Source organism: Pipistrellus hanaki, assembly GCF_964339955.1.
Source record: "Pipistrellus hanaki genome assembly, chromosome: 17".
Taxonomy (NCBI): domain Eukaryota; kingdom Metazoa; phylum Chordata; class Mammalia; order Chiroptera; family Vespertilionidae; genus Pipistrellus; species Pipistrellus hanaki.
Window position 1 is genome coordinate 17527172 of NC_140519.1, and position 20811 is coordinate 17547982.

Sequence of the window (20811 nt, forward strand, 5' to 3'; positions counted from 1 at the left end):
TAAATAAATTAAGGTACATTCACACTATGACACAGTCTGCTCTTATTAAAAAGTTTATCTTAGGTCCAAGCTTATTAGCATGGAGATACATCCACAAAGCATTTTAAAATAATAAAATTAAGTTACTTAATGTATTTTGTGTTAGTTTATACAACGAAAAGGATGTATTCTTTATACCTATGTTTCTCTCTATATATATATATATTTCTTATTACTATGACATCAGTCTCTTTAATATTTCTTACAATGCTGGTTTTGGGGAAATAACCATATTTTGGTATGGGGAGGTCTTTATTAAAAAAGAAAAGGATGTAAAAAAATGCAACCTATTTCAGAGGCTATGAAAAGATACAAATCATTTGTGAGGGAGTAGAATATGAGTGGACTGAAGAAAGACTATCTATATGTCTGTATTTTGTAATTGTCAGAATAAGCAAATATTAGATTTATTTAAATTAAAGAAGTAATAAAAAATATTACTTCTTTAATTTAAATAAATCTAAAATATAAAAAATAGAATGCAAGTGCTTCCTCTGTGTTTCTTTGTTTAAGGGATTCTGGGAGAGAGATATCAGCTAACATCAACACACGAGATCAAACACTGGAGAGTGGACAGAGTGAGTGTGATAAATGGTTCTAGAAAAGACTTCCAAGCACACTGCTATTACCCCAGGGGATCTCTGGAAACAAGCCCAGGCATAGAGGAGAGGAACTCAGAAAAGGAAAAGATAAAACTATATTTGTACCATATCCTTCAAAAGATTGGCACTTTTGTTAACCTTTATTGAACAATTTCTCTAATCTAGATCATTGCATTATCTAATTTTCCTGCAAATGAACATATGCTATCAAGAGTTCTCTCTCCTTTTAATTTACAAATAATAGAATAGTTTTTGTTTTTAAAATCAGTCCCGATTAATATTCCCGAATAACCACCAGACATGGCCAGCTCCCAAAGCATCCCAGCCTTTACAGACCTACCAGCTGACTGCACTGACATGGCAAGACCAGAAGAAGCACCCAATCAATCCACGGAATCATGAGGAATTACAAACTGCTGTTTTTTAAGCCATTGAGTTTTAGGGAGGATATATGAAGCAACAGAGGACTGATACAACGCTCAAGGACTTTCCTCAGCAACTTTCAAGAGGAACTAAAAATAACATTTTAAATATTTTGTGGCTTGTGATGATCTGATAAATACATGCACATATATCCAATTTATCAAGGAAACCAAATCTAGGGCAATCAAGGCCACTGAATGATGATGGTCAAGTCAACTATCCTGGGGATTTCAAAAGATGTTTTGATAAATAATGGAAGGACACAGACTCCAGATGGGGGCATCTCTTAAAGGTTTCTGATGGGTTAAAAACCTTACTTAATTATAGTTAATATTAAAACTGAAAACTACAATTTAAATACATTTTAGCAAATATTCTTGGAAGAAATGGAAAACAGCAGAACAGTATCAACAACATAAGACGACACATATGTGGTGATAGAACCTAGGAGAGGGCACGTCTATGACTTAACTGGGGCAAAGCTCTCCTCCAGTGCAGGAGTCCATCCAAGTCCCCTGCAGACGGCATCCTCCATTGGCCCATAAGAGCTCGCTACTTCATACAGCAGCCTACTGTATACTGAGCAGGGCTAATTTTGAGCAATTCTTTATTATACTAATCAAATTCTGACTCACTGTGACCACCACCAAAAGTTTCTATGTATGGGTTAAAAATAAATGTACTGTTTCCTCCAAACGACTTCACCAATAAAACTGCTAATATTTGATAATAATATGCTTATGTCTAGGATGATAAAGAATATAGTTTGTTTTCTTAATCTAGCCTGATAGAATTTGGTTTTAAATTGAGATGTTCAGTACCTTTACACTTACTGTAATTACGGACATGTTTTTACTTAAACCTAACATCTTGATATTTGGTTTCTATTTTTCCAATCCTTTATTTTTTTTCCCTGTTCTTTATCTGCCTTTGTTTAGGAAGAATAAATTATATTTTTCTTTTCACATTCCATTTTAACTTATGTACTGACTTTTTATTTATGCCATTTTATGCTTTGCAGTGTTTCTTTACACATTACAATATGCACCTTAAACCTATTCCAGGGTGAGTTCAATATATATTCTGTTACTTCAGGAACAATTTATATTTTATTGATTTTTTAAAGAGAGGAAGAGAGAGGAATAGATAGTTAGAAATATCAATGAGAGAGAATCATCGATCAGCTGCCTCTTACACACCTCCTACTGGAGATGTGCCTGCAACCAAGGTACATGCCCTTGAACAGAATCGAACCTGGGACCTTTCAGTTCACCGGCCAGTGCTCTATCCACTGAGCCAAACCGGTTTGGGCGGGAACAATTTAATATACTGTATTTTTTCCAATTAATAATTTTGACCCTGTATTCTTATTGTCATATATGTAATCTCTCCATATACTATAAAACCTCACTTTGTTATTAATTTGGCTTTAAAAAGCGGACAGTTGGGTGGAATCAGAAGTTGGGAGCAGGTCACCTGAACAGAAAGAGAGAGCATCCATCAGATGCCAGGATACCAGCAACAGTCCGTGACCTGGCAGCAACCCGTTAGGCGCACAGGCTCTTCGGAATGAGCAGCCTGTTAGCATTCTTCCCCAAAGTTGATGGGATCTAGTACTGATCCTTTAAAACTAGTAAGCCTCTAAGGTTATAGACTTATCATTGCAATGTAGGGTGGGTGTGGTGGGGGGGGGGTAAGTAAGAAGAAAATGAGTGAGAGAGGAAAAGAGAGAACAAAACAGAAGTAAATATAGGGGCTTCAGGAATAAATAATAAGTAGGAATTCAGGGAAATAATAGGTGAAGGACTTCATAAAATGTTGTTAAGTGTTTTGAATACAAACCTAATTTACTTTCCCTCTAATAGATTTAATTTGCTTTTACGTACTTTTTAAAATGTAGGGTGGATGTTGCTTTGAATTAATACAATGCTGCAACTGGCCATGAGAGGTAGGCAAAACACATTCTTAAAAGAGTAAGTACCAAAAGGTCCAAATCTGTTACACGTGGAGGGGCTGGGTGGAGGGGGGCAAAGCGGGGAGGAAATGGGGGGCATCTGCAATACTGTCAACAGAAAAATACATTTTAAAAAAATATGAATGTTACTGAACAGAAATAAAGCTCAATGTTAATGCTGAAATAAATACAAAATTCATTACAATTAATAGCCAGAATTATCAGCTAAAACGCTTGGCTTTAATTCTTACCTTTTCTTCATTTTGTTAATAACACAGACTTACATATACATTAAGTAATTTTTGAATAACAAACTTCCTTACATGATTTGGATTCTGGTGACGGTGGAGAAATATTAGAGACAGCAAGGTCACTTTTTGACTTTTTGGGCTTCTTTGCATTTAATTGCCAAGGCTTATCATAGCTTCTCACATCCCTTCTTGCTCCTTTATGTTCTGTTCAAACAAACAAACAAACAAACATATATGTAAATACCTGCCCACTAATGTGATTTCAAGACACATAAAAAACTAAATTCATGAAGTTATTAGTTATACTCAGCAAAATCTACAGGTCACCTTATATAAAAAATAATGCAAATAGTCCATCTGGTGTGGCTCAATGGTTGAGTGTCAACTTGTGAACCAGGAAGGTCATGGTTCAATTGCTGGTCAGGGCACATGCCCAGGTTGTGTGCTTGATCCCAAGTGGGAGCCATGCAGGAAGCAGACAATCAATGATTCTCTCTCATCATTGCTGTTTTTCTTTCTCCCTCTCCTTTCCTCTCTGTAATCAATAAAAATACAAAATAAAATAATGCAAATATCCAAAAGCATTTCTTAATTTCTCCTGTACATTTTAGTTATCGATTTCATATGAATCAGTGTGTATAGTAATATGATAAAGATTATTTTAAACTATGAAATTATTTGAAAGGCTTTAAAAGGCATGGGTTACCATTACTTAAAATAATAGTCTTTAAATGCTGCCATGGAAGAAAGCATTGTATTCTGATGAAAATAAAACATGTAAATATTTAAGTAAATTTTACTGATGTTAGTTTATCCATTATTTACTGTGGCACAGAAAACTGACATTCACCTAAGTTTCTTCCACAGCAACACTTATTTCCCCCTTGTTTCTTCAAGAAAGATTAATTCAACCAACTTTGCTAAAGTTATAGTTCCCCTTCATACCAATTACCAATTGGTCAGTGTCATATCAACTACCAAGTTAAATGATCTTTTCAGAAGTTCATCCCTCTTGACTTCTTCACCAAGAATTTCATCTTTTTAGACAGAGTTATTTTTGCAGAATGTTTTCTTCTGTTCTCAGAGCATTACGAACTTCTCATTCCATTAACCTGACTACCTTCTCTGTCTCATTCATTGCTTCCTCATCTTCCTCTTTCATCCAGATGGCATTCTTTAGAGTTTCCCTCTGTCTTCTTGTTTACATTTACAAGTTTTCACCCCAGCTTTATGAACAAGCCATACATCTTTCTCTGGCCACCCACTTATAAGGACTAAATAAACAGCATGTGGATTTCTCAAATGTTCATGTTAAGTTTGTACTTAACTAGGTGTTACTCAATTTTTCCACCTCCAACATCTCATTAAATACCAAAAGAGGTATAAATATTCTAAAACACTAGGAATTGAAATATTGGCCTGTGGACTGCCAGAACCCAGGTGGTATTTCTATTGGTAAGATTAAGGCAAAAGATAGGCAAATCAGAAAGATGTTGGCTGGTTTCAAGACATGCACAATGCTTGCCCCTGTCTCAGAGTTATCTCCTTATGCTGTTTCATAATCTCTCAGAACTTTTCTTTCTATTTACATCCAAGCACCATAATTTATTCTAATGCAATATGGGTAAAGGAATAAAGGATCCTGTTTGTAAAATATAGCAGCTCATGATACAAAGAAAAGCTAAAAGGAACCAGAGAGAAACAATATATTGGATTTTGTGGCCTTTTCAATTCTACATTTCTGGCAAGGAAAAACAAATCCACATTAATTTAAATAATCCAGTAATAATATTGTTCTTATTTAGTTGTTTGAAAAGAGATGAAGCATACAGTCACTAGTCAGTTTAGCTGAGACCCAAGGTTTATACTGATACTGGAAATTTTAGTAGTGGCTTGGGTTGCTTTCACCTGTTTCTCTAAAATTCTTTAGAATGATTAAAAAATTCCAAGCTATACAGTGAGAGGACAAATTAGAGTCCACCTATTGACAAATATAGAATATTCCTCATTTAATTTGAATTAAAATATGATTTTAAGAAAAAACATTTAATATGCAAAACAAGAATACAACATTCAAGATACAGAGGAAACTGATGGGTTTACAAAAGATTTATTATTGAAAATGTTCAAATTTTACATTGTGGCTATCTTGCCAATAAAAATAAAGTAAAATAAAATGGATTCTATGAACCAAAAAGAAATGAGAGAGGAGATAGGCTAACTAACCTATGATAAAAAATTTAAAAAATTTAAAAAAACCTCTGAAGACAGAGGTTTAAAGAAAAGAAGAAGATAAGGAAATACTACGGTAGTAGGAAGCTAAAATGCAATACCAACATTTAAATTTCTGTTCAAAGCCAGAGAGAGAAAACTGACACTGCAGAAAATTGAATCAGTGATACAGAACACATTGACAAATAAATAAATTTCCCTAGAAGTTAGTCTATGAAGAAAGGCAAATATCATGTATAATGAAATGAGAGGAATAGAGAACAGTATTTATACACACTTTATTTTCCTTAAGAAGAAATGTAAACAAATATAATAGAAGCAGTAACTAAGTACAAAAAAGAAAAAAAAATATTGTAGGCTTAAAAGCAGGATTTGTTGATTGCAAGGATTTAGTGAGCATAGGAAAAGTTAGAGAAAAGAGATAAACATTTAGATGTATTCCCAGTAAACTTTGGAACATCAGAAATGAAAAGAAAGCAAATCCCATTCGTGTTTAAAAAGAATAATTAAAACATCTAAAAAGGAATAAAATAAGGCTGCTTTCAGGTTTGTCCTTGACAATATCAAATAACAAACTTCTGGAAAAGATGGTGTGCCCTAAATTGCTAGATCCACTTAAAGGCAATAAGAGGACATCTTGAGATATTTTCAAAAAGTATAATACCCATATACTTTAAATACTGAGACATTTTCTAGCTAATTAGAACATACACCAAAAGAAAGAAAGAAAAACTGCAGACAAGGTTTAAACTAGCATGATTGACTGTCCACCTGAACTAAAATTTCTCCAGCTATATTCCTATCCAAGGATTATTCTGTGCTTTCTATCAAGGATTACTCTGCCTCCAAAATTTTTCCTCTTCATTTTCTGGAACATACATTTCATGGTAAACAAACATTCCTCTGCTCTTAATCCCGCCCCCTCTCATGTCTTAAAGAGACACCTCATTCCTCCCTGCTCTGCAGCTTCCTGGAGTGGTGAGTGTTCTCTTCTCCATTGGCTGGGTTGTCCGGGCCCAGCAATGTTGAGCTGAAAGTCCCTCCTGACTTGTGAGTAATGCTGGCTGTCTACACTATTCACCATGCTTTATTATCACCATCGCACTGGCCCTGATATCTCTTGCAACCCTCCTCACGATATTGGCACAGTCTCCCAGACCTTTCAGCAACTTGGATGAAACCCTGGTGACCTCTTAATCCTCAGAAAAACCACCCATTAAACCTCAGACTTCCTCATCCTCAACTTTTAAAGCTTCACTTCCCTGATGCTTATGATACTCCCAAACTAAGGCCATCAATAGGACTTTCTCATCATCTGGAATCATCCCACCTCAAGTCTCAGACAGCACAGTCTGTTGTCCTTCTGTAACTCTCCCATTTTCACTGAACCTTCACTTACACTGGCCTCCTATGGATCTTCAGCTGTCCTCAGTCACCTCACTTCTCAATAAACAGACAACATTTTAGGTATCAGGTATGACCTCATCCTGGCCTTCTCCCCGTCCATCTCCTACTCAATCTGTTAGTTTAACCAGAAATTCTTCCATTCCTTCTCTCCCACAGTTTTCATGATTTTATGTATGATATGAATGCCTCACCTGTGCCTCCTGCCTAGACCCATCCCGAAAGTTTTAGACTCATTCTTGCCTGCTGTAATTATCTACTAAGTTGCCCCACTAGAAGATCAAACCTATCAATAAGAACTGGACTTACTATCATTCATAAATTTATTCCTGTGTTACTGTCTTACTTTATTAAACAAGCATTTGTACCATTAACTCAAGCTAATAAACTGGGAGGTATAGTGATCTCCACCCCTCCTTCACCCTGTCTAAGCAGTGCGTCATAAAGCACTTGGGCCCATCAGAATTCTAAAATGACCCCCGTGATCTCTGTCCCCTGATGTTTCTTATAGAGTCTCCCCTCTCCTTAAGTGTAGACAGGATCTTTACTTACTTCTAACCGACAGAATATGGCAAAGATGATGGGATGCCAATGCTATGATATGTTATGTTATATAGGATTCCATCTCATTAAATTTGAATGAGAGAAATCCCCTTGCAAGTTTGAAAGAAGGAAGCTGCCATAATGTGAGAGAGGCATGTGGCAAAGAGCTGCAGGTTGCATGTAGGAGTTGAGAGCAACCTGGACTGAAATCCAGCAAGGAAACAGGGACCCCGGTCATAATTAATTCTGCCAATAACATGAATGAGTTTGGAAGCAGGTTCTTTCTTATGCCAGATGAGAATGTAGCCCAGCCAATATCTTGATTTCTAGACTTGTGAGATTAAACAAAGGATCCAGTTAAACCAGAAACAACTTCTGGCCCATGGAAACTGTGAGATATTAAACATAAGCTGATTAAATCTGCACTTACCTACATCACTGCCTCTTTAAATACTATAATTTATAAATATAGGCTTGTATGAGCGTCACTGGGCTCACTGATGCTCATCTCTTCTGTGTAACGTAATGAGTGTCTTCTCTGTACCTGCACACCGGAGTCCATGCCTATATACCCAGCTCCTCAGAGCCTAAACCCAAGAAAGTAAGGCCAGGAAGAAACAGAAATTTGCTCTTTTGTAAATTTACTCTATTGGCATAGCTCATATCCTAGTTTCCTATATGATGCAGATCACTTCCCTGTGGATAACTGACACTAGAGATGTCTACATTCCGAAAGGAATCCCCTAAACCCTGTGTACGTTAGTGTGTTTTTGAGATATGGTCTCCAGAAGGTACTAATATAAGAATACAACCCAAGAGACCAAAATCCTTGCAAGGCAGCACGAGAGCATCAAGAGGACGAGAAGAGTGAAGGGGTTGTGGCAGGAAAGCATGTGGAGGCCCTGCAGTCAGATTTCCCCTAGGAATCCATCAGACAAGGAACTGGCTACTGAAGCAGCAGCCATGGGGATATTTGGTTTTGAAAGTAAATGCCAAACCAACAGACCAGTGTGTAGAATCAAAAAAAAGGTTATCTTATAAGCAGCTATGGAAGTTAACTCTAGCCAATTATCTCACCAGGCTCACTGGGAAGATGGGCTATTGCCTCAGATAAATCTGGTTCCCAATTTCCAGAGCAAAGGCATCTTTCTAAGGCTGCACGTCCTACACAGATAAAATCTGGGCTGGGGAAATCAAGAATTATCAACAGTTTGAGCAACAAGAAAAGTGACTTTGGAGAAATCTATTGTTTACCTTTCTACAAATGAGCTACAGACATTTAATTCAAATTCTTCATGAAAAGAAATAGAGAACAAAAGCTTAGAAAAATTAGCTTGAATTCACATAGAATGAAATCTTTTTATGAAAATCTGACTCTTATTTTCATAAGTTTAATGCGCAAATTTTCATACTTTGAAGCATAATACTAACACTATGTTCAAATTCAGTGACATTTTATGACAAATTTTAGCATATGGGTGAAGTTACAGATTTATTCATGAAACCCTAGGTAACCATCTAGAGCAGGGGTCTTCAAACTACGGCCCACGGGCCACATGCGGCCCGCAGAGGAGTCTGATCCGGCCCGCCAGGTTTTTTGGGCAGTGAGCGCAGCAGAGGTGTTACAGTAGGAATTAGTAGATCAGGGGTCCTCAAACTTTTTAAAGTGGGGGCCAGATCACGGTCCCTCAGAGAGCTGGAGGGCCGGACTATATGAACTACTAATTCCTACTGTAACACCTCGGCTGTGCTCACTGCCCAAAAAACCTGGCGGGCCGGATCAGACTCCTCTGCGGGCCGCATGTGGCCCGCGGGCCGTAGTTTGAAGACCCCTGACTAGACTTCTTTCAGTATAATCAGAAAGACTTTTTGTAAAGTTTTACACTACATGTATCAGAACTAGGAAATACATTGCTTTGTTTACCTGATGCTTCACTTTCTGCCCAGAGAGCTGCAGATCCGGATAAAGTTCGCTGAAGCTGCCCTCGGTTTCCTTGCTTGGACTGAAGATGGTCAATGAGGAATGGGATGGGCTGGTCAGGTGTCTCAGTTATTAATTTGGTCATTAATTCCTGAAGGCAGAATAGACAATACATTTACATCTAACAATTATAACAAACACTTACTCAGCAGTTATTATTGCCAGATGCTTGTTCTAGCTGCTTTATATACAGCAACTAATTTAATCCTTTTAAAAGCAATCTTTTCAGGCAGGTACACGTTATTGTCCTCATTTTGAGGAAACTGTGGTGCAGAAAAGTAAGTTGTCCATGTTACACAGCTGACACATGGCAAAGCCAAGATTAATATATATACTTGGTAAAGACATATTAGAAATTTAATCTAAACTCTTTTTAAAACCATAGCCTAAGAATTTAAACTTCAGATTAGCATTTGGAGAGATGGTGTGATAAACCCAGCTTTCTATAAACCTCACTATATACTTCATAAACCAATAATATTTTTTCTTCCTAACTGTATATCAATATCACAAAATGAAAAACACTTATTTGGAATAAAATAAATGAGTAACAAGTCACAGAATCACAGGAAACAAAAAGTGTCTGAAACTGGCCTACAGACACTGCAGAATTTTCTTTCTCCAAAAGTCTTGATGGGTATTCACTCTTTCTTCTTCTTCTTCTTTTTTTTTTTTTTTTAAACCAGTTAAGCAACGGAGATGTCTCCATCCGCCAGACAGGCTGTTCCATTGTTGGACTGTTAACGAAGCCTTACACTGGGCAGAAATCTAACTAAGGGTAATAGCTACACGTTGTTTTCTTTCCTGTCAGGAACAGCAAAGAGCGAGCTCCAACGTGTGGTCGGTTATACTCCCCAGCCTGCTCTCCTACTGACAGCTGCCAGCCCACACGGACACACTGAGTGATGGGGCTTGTCACTCACATGCACCATTTTACATTCACATCAGTCACATTTCCTATTGTTGGTTTCAGCCCATCATCTCAGTCTGTTGAGGATCAATTTAAGTTCAGAATTTGTGAGAGGCAGTGGTTCTTGTGAGTAGACCCAACAATGAGGTATCAGAGTGCTAACAGAAGGGGCACTAGAAATTTCCCACCTTGTTGTGTGTGTTTTTTTGTTGTTGTTGTTTGTCCATAGCCTATTTCCTCTGCCTTGAATGCCCTTCGCTCAAATGTTGAGATGGCTGGCTTGTACGCATGCATCTCTAATGAGAGCTTCTTAGACACCAATCTTCATAAATCATAAATATTTACCACTTCCTTATTTTATTTTCTTCGCATCATTCATTTCTCCTGAATCATCTCATTGAATAGTTATTCACCTGTTGGTGCTTGTCTCTTCTCCTTCCTCCCAGAGCACTAAGAGGAAGGACTGCCTGGTCTGATCTATACTCTCTCCCTAGGGCAGGAACTCTACTGCTCATAGGTGGTGTTGAATGAATGAGTGAATGACTGCTAAGTTTACTGACCCCAGCTAAATAGTAGTTTAATTAAAGTGCCTAACTGCCCTGGTAAACAGTATTTCAAGCATTCATAGATTTCTTAGCCCAGAAAAATACACTATTCTGACTTCATATATAAGAAACTGCTGTCATGATACCTCAGGGATATTAAATGACATTTCTAACAGTGTAGGGACACACAGATTTATCGAAGTAGAGGCAAAAGATTTTGTAGATTACAAGCTTCCAATGTGATCTCACAGACATGGATAAAGCAATTCAAGGAATCTCAAAAATGTGCAGACTAAATGGAGGAGTAAAAGGAGCAAAGGAATCCCACCTTAAGTATACCATGAAGCAACCTATTACACAAATGTAATACTTTTAATATTCTGAAAACAGATAAGCAAGCAAACAGCTGACATAGGTCTTCTTTATTTATATTATTTAAAATAGTGATCATTGAGTTACAATATAATCATTGCTCTATTGTGGTAAAACAATGCAGGGCTCAATTAAACCCCAGTTATGGATCAGTAGAATTCAATTTAAAGCATTTTGGATCTTGTTTTTGTAGAAGAGATGAATTATGTTCTATTTGAATTCATTGTACATTACAAAAGCTATGAAAAAAATGGAGAAAAAGATAAATAGTAGGACTGACTAGATTATTCTTGTCACATCAGGCCTGAGCATTCATATAAAGCAACATTAGATTAATAAGAACTTTAAAACTACAGCAATTTCTATCCAGAAACTTCTTAAGATCTGATGCATTTTTTTTAACCTTTCAAATTGGATGGAAAGTTTCTGTGGGTATGTTTTTTCTTTTAAAATAAACTGAAGGGGCCCTGGCCGGTTTGGCTAAGTGGATAGAGTGTTGGCCTGCAGACTGAAGGGTCCCAGGTTCGATTCCAGTCAAGGGCATGTACCTTGTTTGCAGGCACATCCCCAGTGGGGAGTGTGCAGGAGGCAGTTCATCAATGTTTCTCTCTCATCGATGTTTCTAGCTCTCTATCCTTTTCCCTTCTTCTCTGAAAAAAAAAATCAATAAAATATATTTTTAAAAAATAAACTGAAGGGTTCTTATACTGTCTTTAGCAGATAGCTCATACAGTCATAATAAACCAAATAATCACTGTTAAATATTTTATCATCAGTCTAGTAACTAATTTTGGATATCCTTATATCCCATTTACAAATATATGAGATTAAAGAAAGGATACATTTGGTTATAAGCAAAATGAAATAGCTATTGTTTGCAATACCCTATGTTGGGCATCATGGTTGGGTCAGAATCTAATTTATGAATGCTGTTCACCCCTGAACAACATGGGTTTGAACTGCTTAGGTCAAGTTATATACAGAACGTCTTCAAAACAGCGGTAAGTTTTGTGGAGTCAAAAGTTATATGGGGATTTTTGACTGGAGGGGGTGCCTCTAGCCCCCACATTGCTCAAGGGTCAGCTGTATTGTATTTATAAGAGGAATCATTCTGCCTCTCACCCAATCCAGAAACCTCTTTCCTGAATGTGAATATTTAACTCCTGAGGTTTGCAAAGTTGCTCCTCACAATAAAAGGATCGGTTTTGCCCCCACAAGGATTCATACAGAGACAGAACAGGGGGCTGACAGACTGAGGTGAGACGTCGTGCAGCGGGAATGTCGGGTTGGAGCCAGAGACAGGACTGCAGAAAGTTCCACAGCCTTATCGTTCTCCATAAGTAAAAAGTGCCCTAGAACAGCAAGCCAGGGTCCAGGATGGAGGCTGATCGCCGTGAGGGAAGCATCCTGTGCTTACAGTGTAGGGGAGAGGGCTCTTCCACAATTATTACGAGGCGTGAAACAGTGGGGATAGGACTGTCCGGCTGCCAGAGCCTGGCCAACGTGGACACTTTGAACCTGGCCATCTGTCCACTGTGTTGGCAGCGCCACACACAGACCCACATCCAGATCTAGATTTAAGCTCAGGTGCATTATCACTTCCCCCAGAAAGAGGAGACATTATAGCACGTCCTAACATATGTCGAAAGGAAGGGATGGGGGGAAAAATATATGAGTTAGTGTGGCAGTGTGTTTTCTTCTCAGGCACATCAGCTGCACAGGGGCAGGCATGAAAGAGGTAAGACTCTGTGTTTAGGCAGGGCTGGGGTTTAGCTAATGCGTGCAAATGATCTGAGAGAGGGACGTGTGAGTACATGCAAAGGAGCAATTACAGTAACTGTCTACAGAATTACAACTGGCCCCAGAATTTAGGATGGACAGGAAGCGGAGTGAGGGCATCAATGAGATAAGGGAAAATGAAGATATGGTAGGATCCATGAACTGGATGTCCAGGTGGGAGCAAAGAAAAGCGGGATTTGGGATACCAGAGACAGTAAGCTAGAAGGATAGAGGAGACGGTCCAAGAGAAGGATGTCTGAAGTGAGACTAATGAAGAGCCTACAGTTCGTTACCGATAACAGCAATTGGAATGGCTGAAACAGGGTATTAGGTAAAAATCACCGGCTGAGAGGAGTTCACTAAAGACACCAGGATGACAAAAAGGCCATCAATGTGTATATGGAAATTGCCAACATGGAATACAGGTGTAATATTAGAGAGTGTGGCAAAAATTAGGAGTTAAAACTATGGAGGAGTCTAGAAGAACCACCCAGCAGTCTGTGGATCAAAATAATAATGGAGGGCAGTGGGCAATATAATCTGAAGACATGGAGTTAAAAAGGTATTTTAAAAATAGTTCTTAAAACTACCAAGTCTAAAACATTTAAGTACTATTGTTTCCTTTTTATTAGGAATATTTCCCCAGCTAGAAAAAACTATACTATTACCATTAAAATCCCAAATTATAAAATAGTGCATGAACATTAACGTTTATATATTCATTTTTCAAAGAAAAATTGTACCTAATACGCAGAACATGAAGTCAATTTACAAAAAAAGTTAACAGATAAGGCATTTAATACTAAACTTACATAAACTAAAATCATGGCATTAAGTATAGACATAAATTCTTAGATAAGCTAAATTTAACAGCATGCTGACATCATGCACTCCCTATGGTTTATGATAAGTAAAAGAGCATATTAATGTCCTCAGTAATTGCTGGAAATTCATTCTACTTTATAGACACCTAACAGCCCCATTCTCAGAAGTTATAATCTGAACTTTGTTTATATATGCTTTATATAAGGTTTTGTAGAGTTATATGTGTTTTGATAAAAACATACATCATATGCTTAAAATTAAAATTCCTTGTTGAACAATAAACAGAAATCAGTTTCAACAAACCTGCACTGGGTCTGGCTGAGTGCAGTGCAGTTTGTAAACTAAGAGGTGATTTTGAAAGATTCACAATCATTCAGTAAAATCCATTTTCTGCTGAAGCAATGAAAATTGCCAGCTGTTTTCAAGAATGTTTTACGTATGAAATATGCTGTGCATGCTTATATATTTTTATTTAACTAAAACATTTTTTTTCAACACAAAATTCAGACCACAGATACTATTTGGAAGCCATGTGATTCTGTAACATTTGTGCAACTAGTTAAATATATGTTGGTTTCTAGTATAATATATGGTCTTATACACTTACATATTGACTAGCCCTTCCCTCATGCCACAAGGACCCATAAAAAATAACAGAAAATATATTATTCATAGAATGAAAACATACTAGCAAGGATAATAAGGAAGGGTACCATCACTTGACTAGAGCTTGAACAAACTCTGGAAGAAAAATGAAGCAGGTGGAGTAAGACTATAATTGCATCAAAGCATGGAAGACACTACAGCCCAAGACAACAGAAGTAGGTTCTATTCTTTCCAAGGGAGCCAGAGAGACTATCCAAGGGGATATCATCAGTGTAAGTCATCAGGGATCTGCACTCCCAGCAGGGGGGCTGGCTGAAATCCCATCTCCCTCCTATAGGGGGTGCTGTTGGAAGCTGGGCTTTTACGCACAGAGTGAGGTCAGAGAACCTTGTCTCCTGCTCCCTGTCTAAGACAGTCTCCAGTAACACTTTTGGACTCTGAGAAGCAGCAGAGCGGAACCAGAGGTAACTCTGGACTCCCCATCTCATGGAAGGTGAGGTCAGATGCCTGGGAGTGAACCCAGGAAAGCAAGTCCCCATCAAAGCAAGACACCTTGACTTCCCACTGATGTGTTGTTCGAGGAAGCACAAATGCTAACCTCTCTAAGCCAATACCCAGCTTTCCTTGTCAAGGAAAAGGCCGGATGGGGGAATCTATTCAAGTACAGGGAAACTGGTACAAGCCATCTATGATAATCAACCTACCTTTTCATTCATATGTATGAATCAGCAACCAGAAATCACTAGGTTTACGTATGAAATATGCTGTGCGTGCTTATATATTTTTATTTAACTAAAACTTTTTTTTTTCAACACAAAATTCAGACCACAGATACTATTTGAAAGCCATGTGATCATGGATTCCAAATAGTATCTGTGAATTAGTGAAAAAAATCACTAATTAGTGATTTTAATTTAATTAGTGAAAATTTTAAATTAGTGAAAATTTAATTTAATTAGAAAATAATTTAATTAGTGAAATTTTTTTAATTTAATTAGTGAAAATTAGTGGAAAAAAATCACTAATTTTTTTCAGGGTAAAAAAATTAACAAGTTTATAAACAAAGAGAACAACTGAGGCAAGAAGAAACAGAGCTATTTCAGGAAACTACGGGAAAGAATGTTATATTTATAAAACAGGAATTTTTCTGCCATGAAACCTGAGAAATCTGAAGCAAATATAGAATTTGTGAGGATTAAAACAGTATGGCTAAAATCAAAATATATATGGAAGGACTCAATTAATTTGAGGCAATGTTAGTGATCTAAAAATAAAAATGGAAAAATCTAATGATAAAAACAAAATTACAAAAATATGGGGAAATGTAAACTAAGAGACATGGAAGTAAGATTTAGAAGCCCCAATAACCTTTTTGAAATATGGTAGCAACCATACTTGGGTAAAAACTGCTGTTTGAATTTTAGCCCTGCTATTCTGGCTTTGGCACTCACTCACTTGCTAAAACATAGGGTGGTTGCCTCAGCTTCCAGATTGAGACCTGGAGGCTAAGGCAATTTTCCTGTGCCTGTGGACCAGGACCATAGGAGATTGATTCCCATTGACTCAGTAGCTTCAGGAGTAGAAACTGTAGATAACCTTTAGAGATTAACAGCTCAGCTCTGCTTCTGTACTATTTGCTTTTGCAAGATAGGGCCACATTCCAATGTCCAGCAGGATGTGGCTGGGATCGACCCTGTGGGCTGTTCCCAGCATTTAGAATTTAGGACAAAGGAAAATTCTTGTGGTTTAGACCTTTAAAAAGACTGCCTACACCTGGAATAGCACGGTTATGTAGACTTCACCTGCATGTGGTGCTCTCGCAGCCGTCCTGGCCAGTTCAATAAATCTTCGCCTGCTTCTTTTAATCAATCATCAGCCTCCGGTGATTTTATTTTGAACCCAGGGTTCGACCCCACAACACTTTTAAAAGGCATTTCGGAAGAATAAAGTGAAAATGCAGATAATAAAATTTTTTAAAAATTAATAAAAATTCCCTAAACTGAAGAGATAACCAAAGCATCAGACTGTAGGATTAATACTGACTCAAGAATACGTTCAGCCAAAACCGGTTTGGCTCAGTGGTAGAGCGTCGGTCTGTGGACTGAAAGGTCCCGGGTTCGATTCCGGTCAAGGGCATGTACATTGGTTGCGGGCACATCCCCGGTGGGGGGTGTGCAGGAGGCAGCTGGTCGATGTTTCTCTCTCATGGACGTTTCTGGCTCTCTATCTCTCTCTCTTCCTCTCTGTAAAAAATCAATAAAATATATTTAAAAAAAAGAAAAAGAATACGTTCAAATAAATACAGTCTCATATTGAAAAGTACTAAAGGCTATATAATTTGTTGTATACAGTACAAAATGAAAATGTGGGGCCCCTTGTTAAAAAATGATTAAGAATTTAAAGACAGTGATTGCAGAGCATTAAATCAAGTATGGGGACCTCTGAGCGCGGGGGCCTGTGTGAGAGAGCTCAGGTCACACAGGCCCCCATGAAGCCAACCCTGACTAAAGGAATGTCAGGAGTTGCTGAGTCAAATACTGCTGTGCTGTACGCTGCTTTCTTCAGTAAATTTCCCCAGTGCTAAAACTGCATATTTAGCAAAACAACTCAAATATAGCATGAATACTTGAAACTTTTTCAAAGTGTTATAAAATCATTTCTTTGATAGGGATTATATAAGTGAATGCTTCTGGACCAAAATAATAATTCTGTTTTTGTGATAATACTACTGGATTTTCAAAATAGTATTCCAGTATACTATGTTTGCTCCTGAAAATTGTTTGATTACATATTCCTTTAGGCTTGTGCTAATCAACCTATGAGTATATATTTAATATAAATGGGACAGTGTCCACAGATACCAATCACTGTTTCAACGGTAAGTGATTTCTAACCACCTTTGTTTAAGCAGACCTATTTGTTTTTTAAATCAACTAAAGACAGTGGTCGACAAACTCATTAGTCAACAGAGCCAAATATCAACAGTACAACAATTGAAATTTCTTTTGAGAGACAAATTTTTTAAACTTAAACTTCTTCTAACACCACTTCTTCAAAATAGACTCACCCAGACTGTGGTGTTTTGTGGAAGAGCCACACTCAAGGGGCTAAAGAGCCGCATGTGGCTCGTGAGCCGCAGTTTGCTGACCACTGAGAGATTTCTAATAGTTAAAGTGGTTACAGAAAAATCATACATTATATTTTTATATATTTGTATTCCTATGATCTATGTTTTAGGGTAAATTGTGGTACATATATTTCGCTTTTCTTTAGAAATTTGCCATGAATAAAAGGATAGAAACAGCCTAAAAGAAACCCATAAAAATAAAGCATTCAGTGACAGTTCAAAGGACAAAATGATTGTTTCTTAAATAGGACATCACAATTAAGTAATGCATTCCGAAAGTAAAAATGCGCCACCCAATTCAGCAATTCAAAAATGAGCACTATATAAGGATATTTATTGACCATTATGTAAACTAAAGATAGTGAGTGACCTAAAAGTCTATTGATAAGATTTTGGCTAAAGAAGTTACTAATATACCATGTTTTGGAATATCTTAATTATTAAAGAGATTAAAGCAGTTTATATATACTCAAATGGATCTTTCTCCAAGTTTAATTGCTAAATTCATTTATGATTTTTGAGATAATGATGCATAAAACTGCAAGTTGGGACAGGAATTAGGATGGCATTTAGGAAAATATGGGGATTGAAATGAAAATGGGGAAGTACCTGGGAGGCTGGGAGAAAGAATTCCATCTCACTGTGAAAGCAACGAAGGGAACTAGGTGAGAGAACCAGAGTGATATTCTGAGACGGCTAGAACTGGGAAGACTAGCAAAAACCACCTGGAAAAACTCACTTTATGAGAGAACTGAACACCATCGGGATGGGCTGACCCGCCTGGGCTTACAACGTCGCTAGGATTTGTGCTGTATACTGTACAGGTGGAATCCCTCAGTCACTGATTGCTATGATTATTAATGACATCATCATTAACATTTTAGGAACTATCAATATAATACATTTAGAAACATTCAAGAAACAGACACTGAGCCTTTTGTTTTTCTTTAATCCTATGCCAAATTCCCTGCTAGGGCCTGAGATAGGGCATTTTTCCTACTGTTTGTTGGCAAGGAGGTGTGTGTGTGGGGGGGTGGGGGGGAAAGGGAGGAGGGAGAGACAGGGATTGAAACAAAGATATGCCCCCAAGGTATCCACTTAGTATGAAAATTGCTAAACTTCTATAAGTACAGCCTCCCAAGAAAGAGATATAGTGTACAGTTGTATTATATGTAAAGTAGTACCATTAAAAGTACCCAGCATACTTCCTATTTCCCTGTCTTCAGGATCTACAGATTTCCTCATCACTGAACCCCTTAGACAAATACATTTATTTTCCACCCACAACATCAAACTCCGGTGTAGGCACTGGAAGCTCACTGGCTTCCTACTAGGCCCTTCCAAGCCCCCCACCCCACCTCCTTTGCCTGCTATTATACAGTTGTTCTGATATTATAGTTCTCATACAATAGTTGTCCATGTGTCTCCCGCTTAGCAAACTATAAACTCCTAAGCCACAAGGACATGAGCTCATACCTATTTCTAAATTTCTCATAGTACATATTGATGACTTGTACTAATCAGGTCAGACTGCTCATTTTTATTTTACTTGTTTGACATGCTGAGGCAAACCTGAGAAGTATAAAACAGACTACATTCCTTGACATCAAAGAGCTCACAATTAGTATTTGACCAGCGATTCTTACTAGGAACAGGGGGCCCCGTTCCAGATGTTCAGAATCTTGAATCCCTGATTGGAGTGCCTGTGTGCAAAGCTGGATTCAGAGAGGCATCAAAACAAACGTATATTTTTCTACCTTCCTCCAGTACAGCTGTATGTCCAGGGAAACCCCCATGCCCTCTTCTTTGTTTGTGTCCTTCAGAGTGTGACAACGGTAATGTTAATCCCCAGGCACACAAAAGTTGTTCACTGATAGTTACAAAAATCCCTATATTTTCCACATCTTCTTACTGGATATGATCTGAAGGAATTCACATGATTGCTTTTATTTGTTTTGTTGTTGTTATTGTTGTTAAATTCTCCCTAAAACTACTAAAGTAAGTTGTTTCAAGTCCTAACCTAGAAAAACTATATTTTATATATATATATATATATATATATATATATATATATATATATATATATGTGTGTGTGTGTGTGTGTGTGTGTGTGTGTGTGTATATATATATATATATATATATATATATATATATATATATAATTTTAAGCTATAAAATTTAACAGTATTGTCACATCACTAGCATTCTACCTAGTTGATTCAATTGACTATAGGGATACTTATTGCATTTCCAAATAGACTGATTCTCTAACAGTTAATATGTACTATAGCATGACCTTCTCTCTCAGCGAGACATAATTCAAGAAATTAAATCTTGAGCACACAATTAAGTGAAAGGTTCCATAACTACTAGTGGCCACTAGATGACAACAGCAGAAATGTTATTTTTAGCACTAAATCATTGAGATCACTGCCTTCACTTGAAATGAGAAATTATGAGCTTACTAAAAAGCATCTGAGCTCAAAACAAGATAAAATTCATCACCGAAATTGTAGGAAATGTTATAAATTTAGAAACAAAATTGCTTTGTGCACTATTGGCACTTTAAAATCAGGCCATAATTGCCAAAGGAAGTATGTTTCCTCTCTTAGAAATAGCATGCTTTAACCACTCACTGTCACTCTCTATGGTGTTATTCTTGAGTCCTTCTGCACCCTCTTTCCCACAAGTAGCCAAATACTGTCTGACTGCTGGAACCTCATAACTTCATCTAGAATCTCTAGTCGATCCTCTCTAATCAGATGCCACTGCCTTGTTCTAAACACCCACCCTCTCTCCCGACATGTTCTCCTCTTCTAATTCTCTCTTCTCAAACTCTGCACTGAAATAACTTGCTTCCTTTAGTAAATCTTCTTCTAAAGGTTGTCCTTTCTCTATTATTTGCCATGCTGTTGATTTCCCTTCCCTTTGCCATCCTTAGGAAGCCAAGTGAGAGCGAAAGTCATCCGGAAGCCTGATTTTTAGGCTGTAAAATAGCTTCCAATTTGTCACTGCAGGTGGGAAAAAAGGTTCATTGCAAAATTCCTCATTTTCACTGATCTTCTCACAGTCCCATGCCTTGTTCCACCAAAAATGTAAGATATTGATATATTTTATCGCGCTTCATGATATCCTCCATTTATTTGTTACAACAATGAACATTTCTGCCAAGAAGAATGCCGTTAATTCTCCACACTTGTATATCGGATCATATTACG

At 37.4% G+C, this 20811-nt stretch overlaps 1 protein-coding gene across 1 annotated transcript in view; it reads right to left on the reverse strand.

Annotated features, from left to right (window-relative positions):
• LOC311611852 (uncharacterized protein C8orf34) overlaps positions 1-20811 on the reverse strand; it is a gene marked incomplete at its 5' end in the record, with an annotated part of 230278 nt that overhangs the window by 175472 nt on the left and 33995 nt on the right. Inside the window, 2 exons of the mRNA XM_084864358.1 lie at positions 3342-3473; positions 9373-9520. Of these exons, the coding sequence (XP_084720484.1) occupies positions 3342-3473; positions 9373-9520 (280 nt within the window). The remainder of the gene's footprint in view (positions 1-3341; positions 3474-9372; positions 9521-20811) is intronic.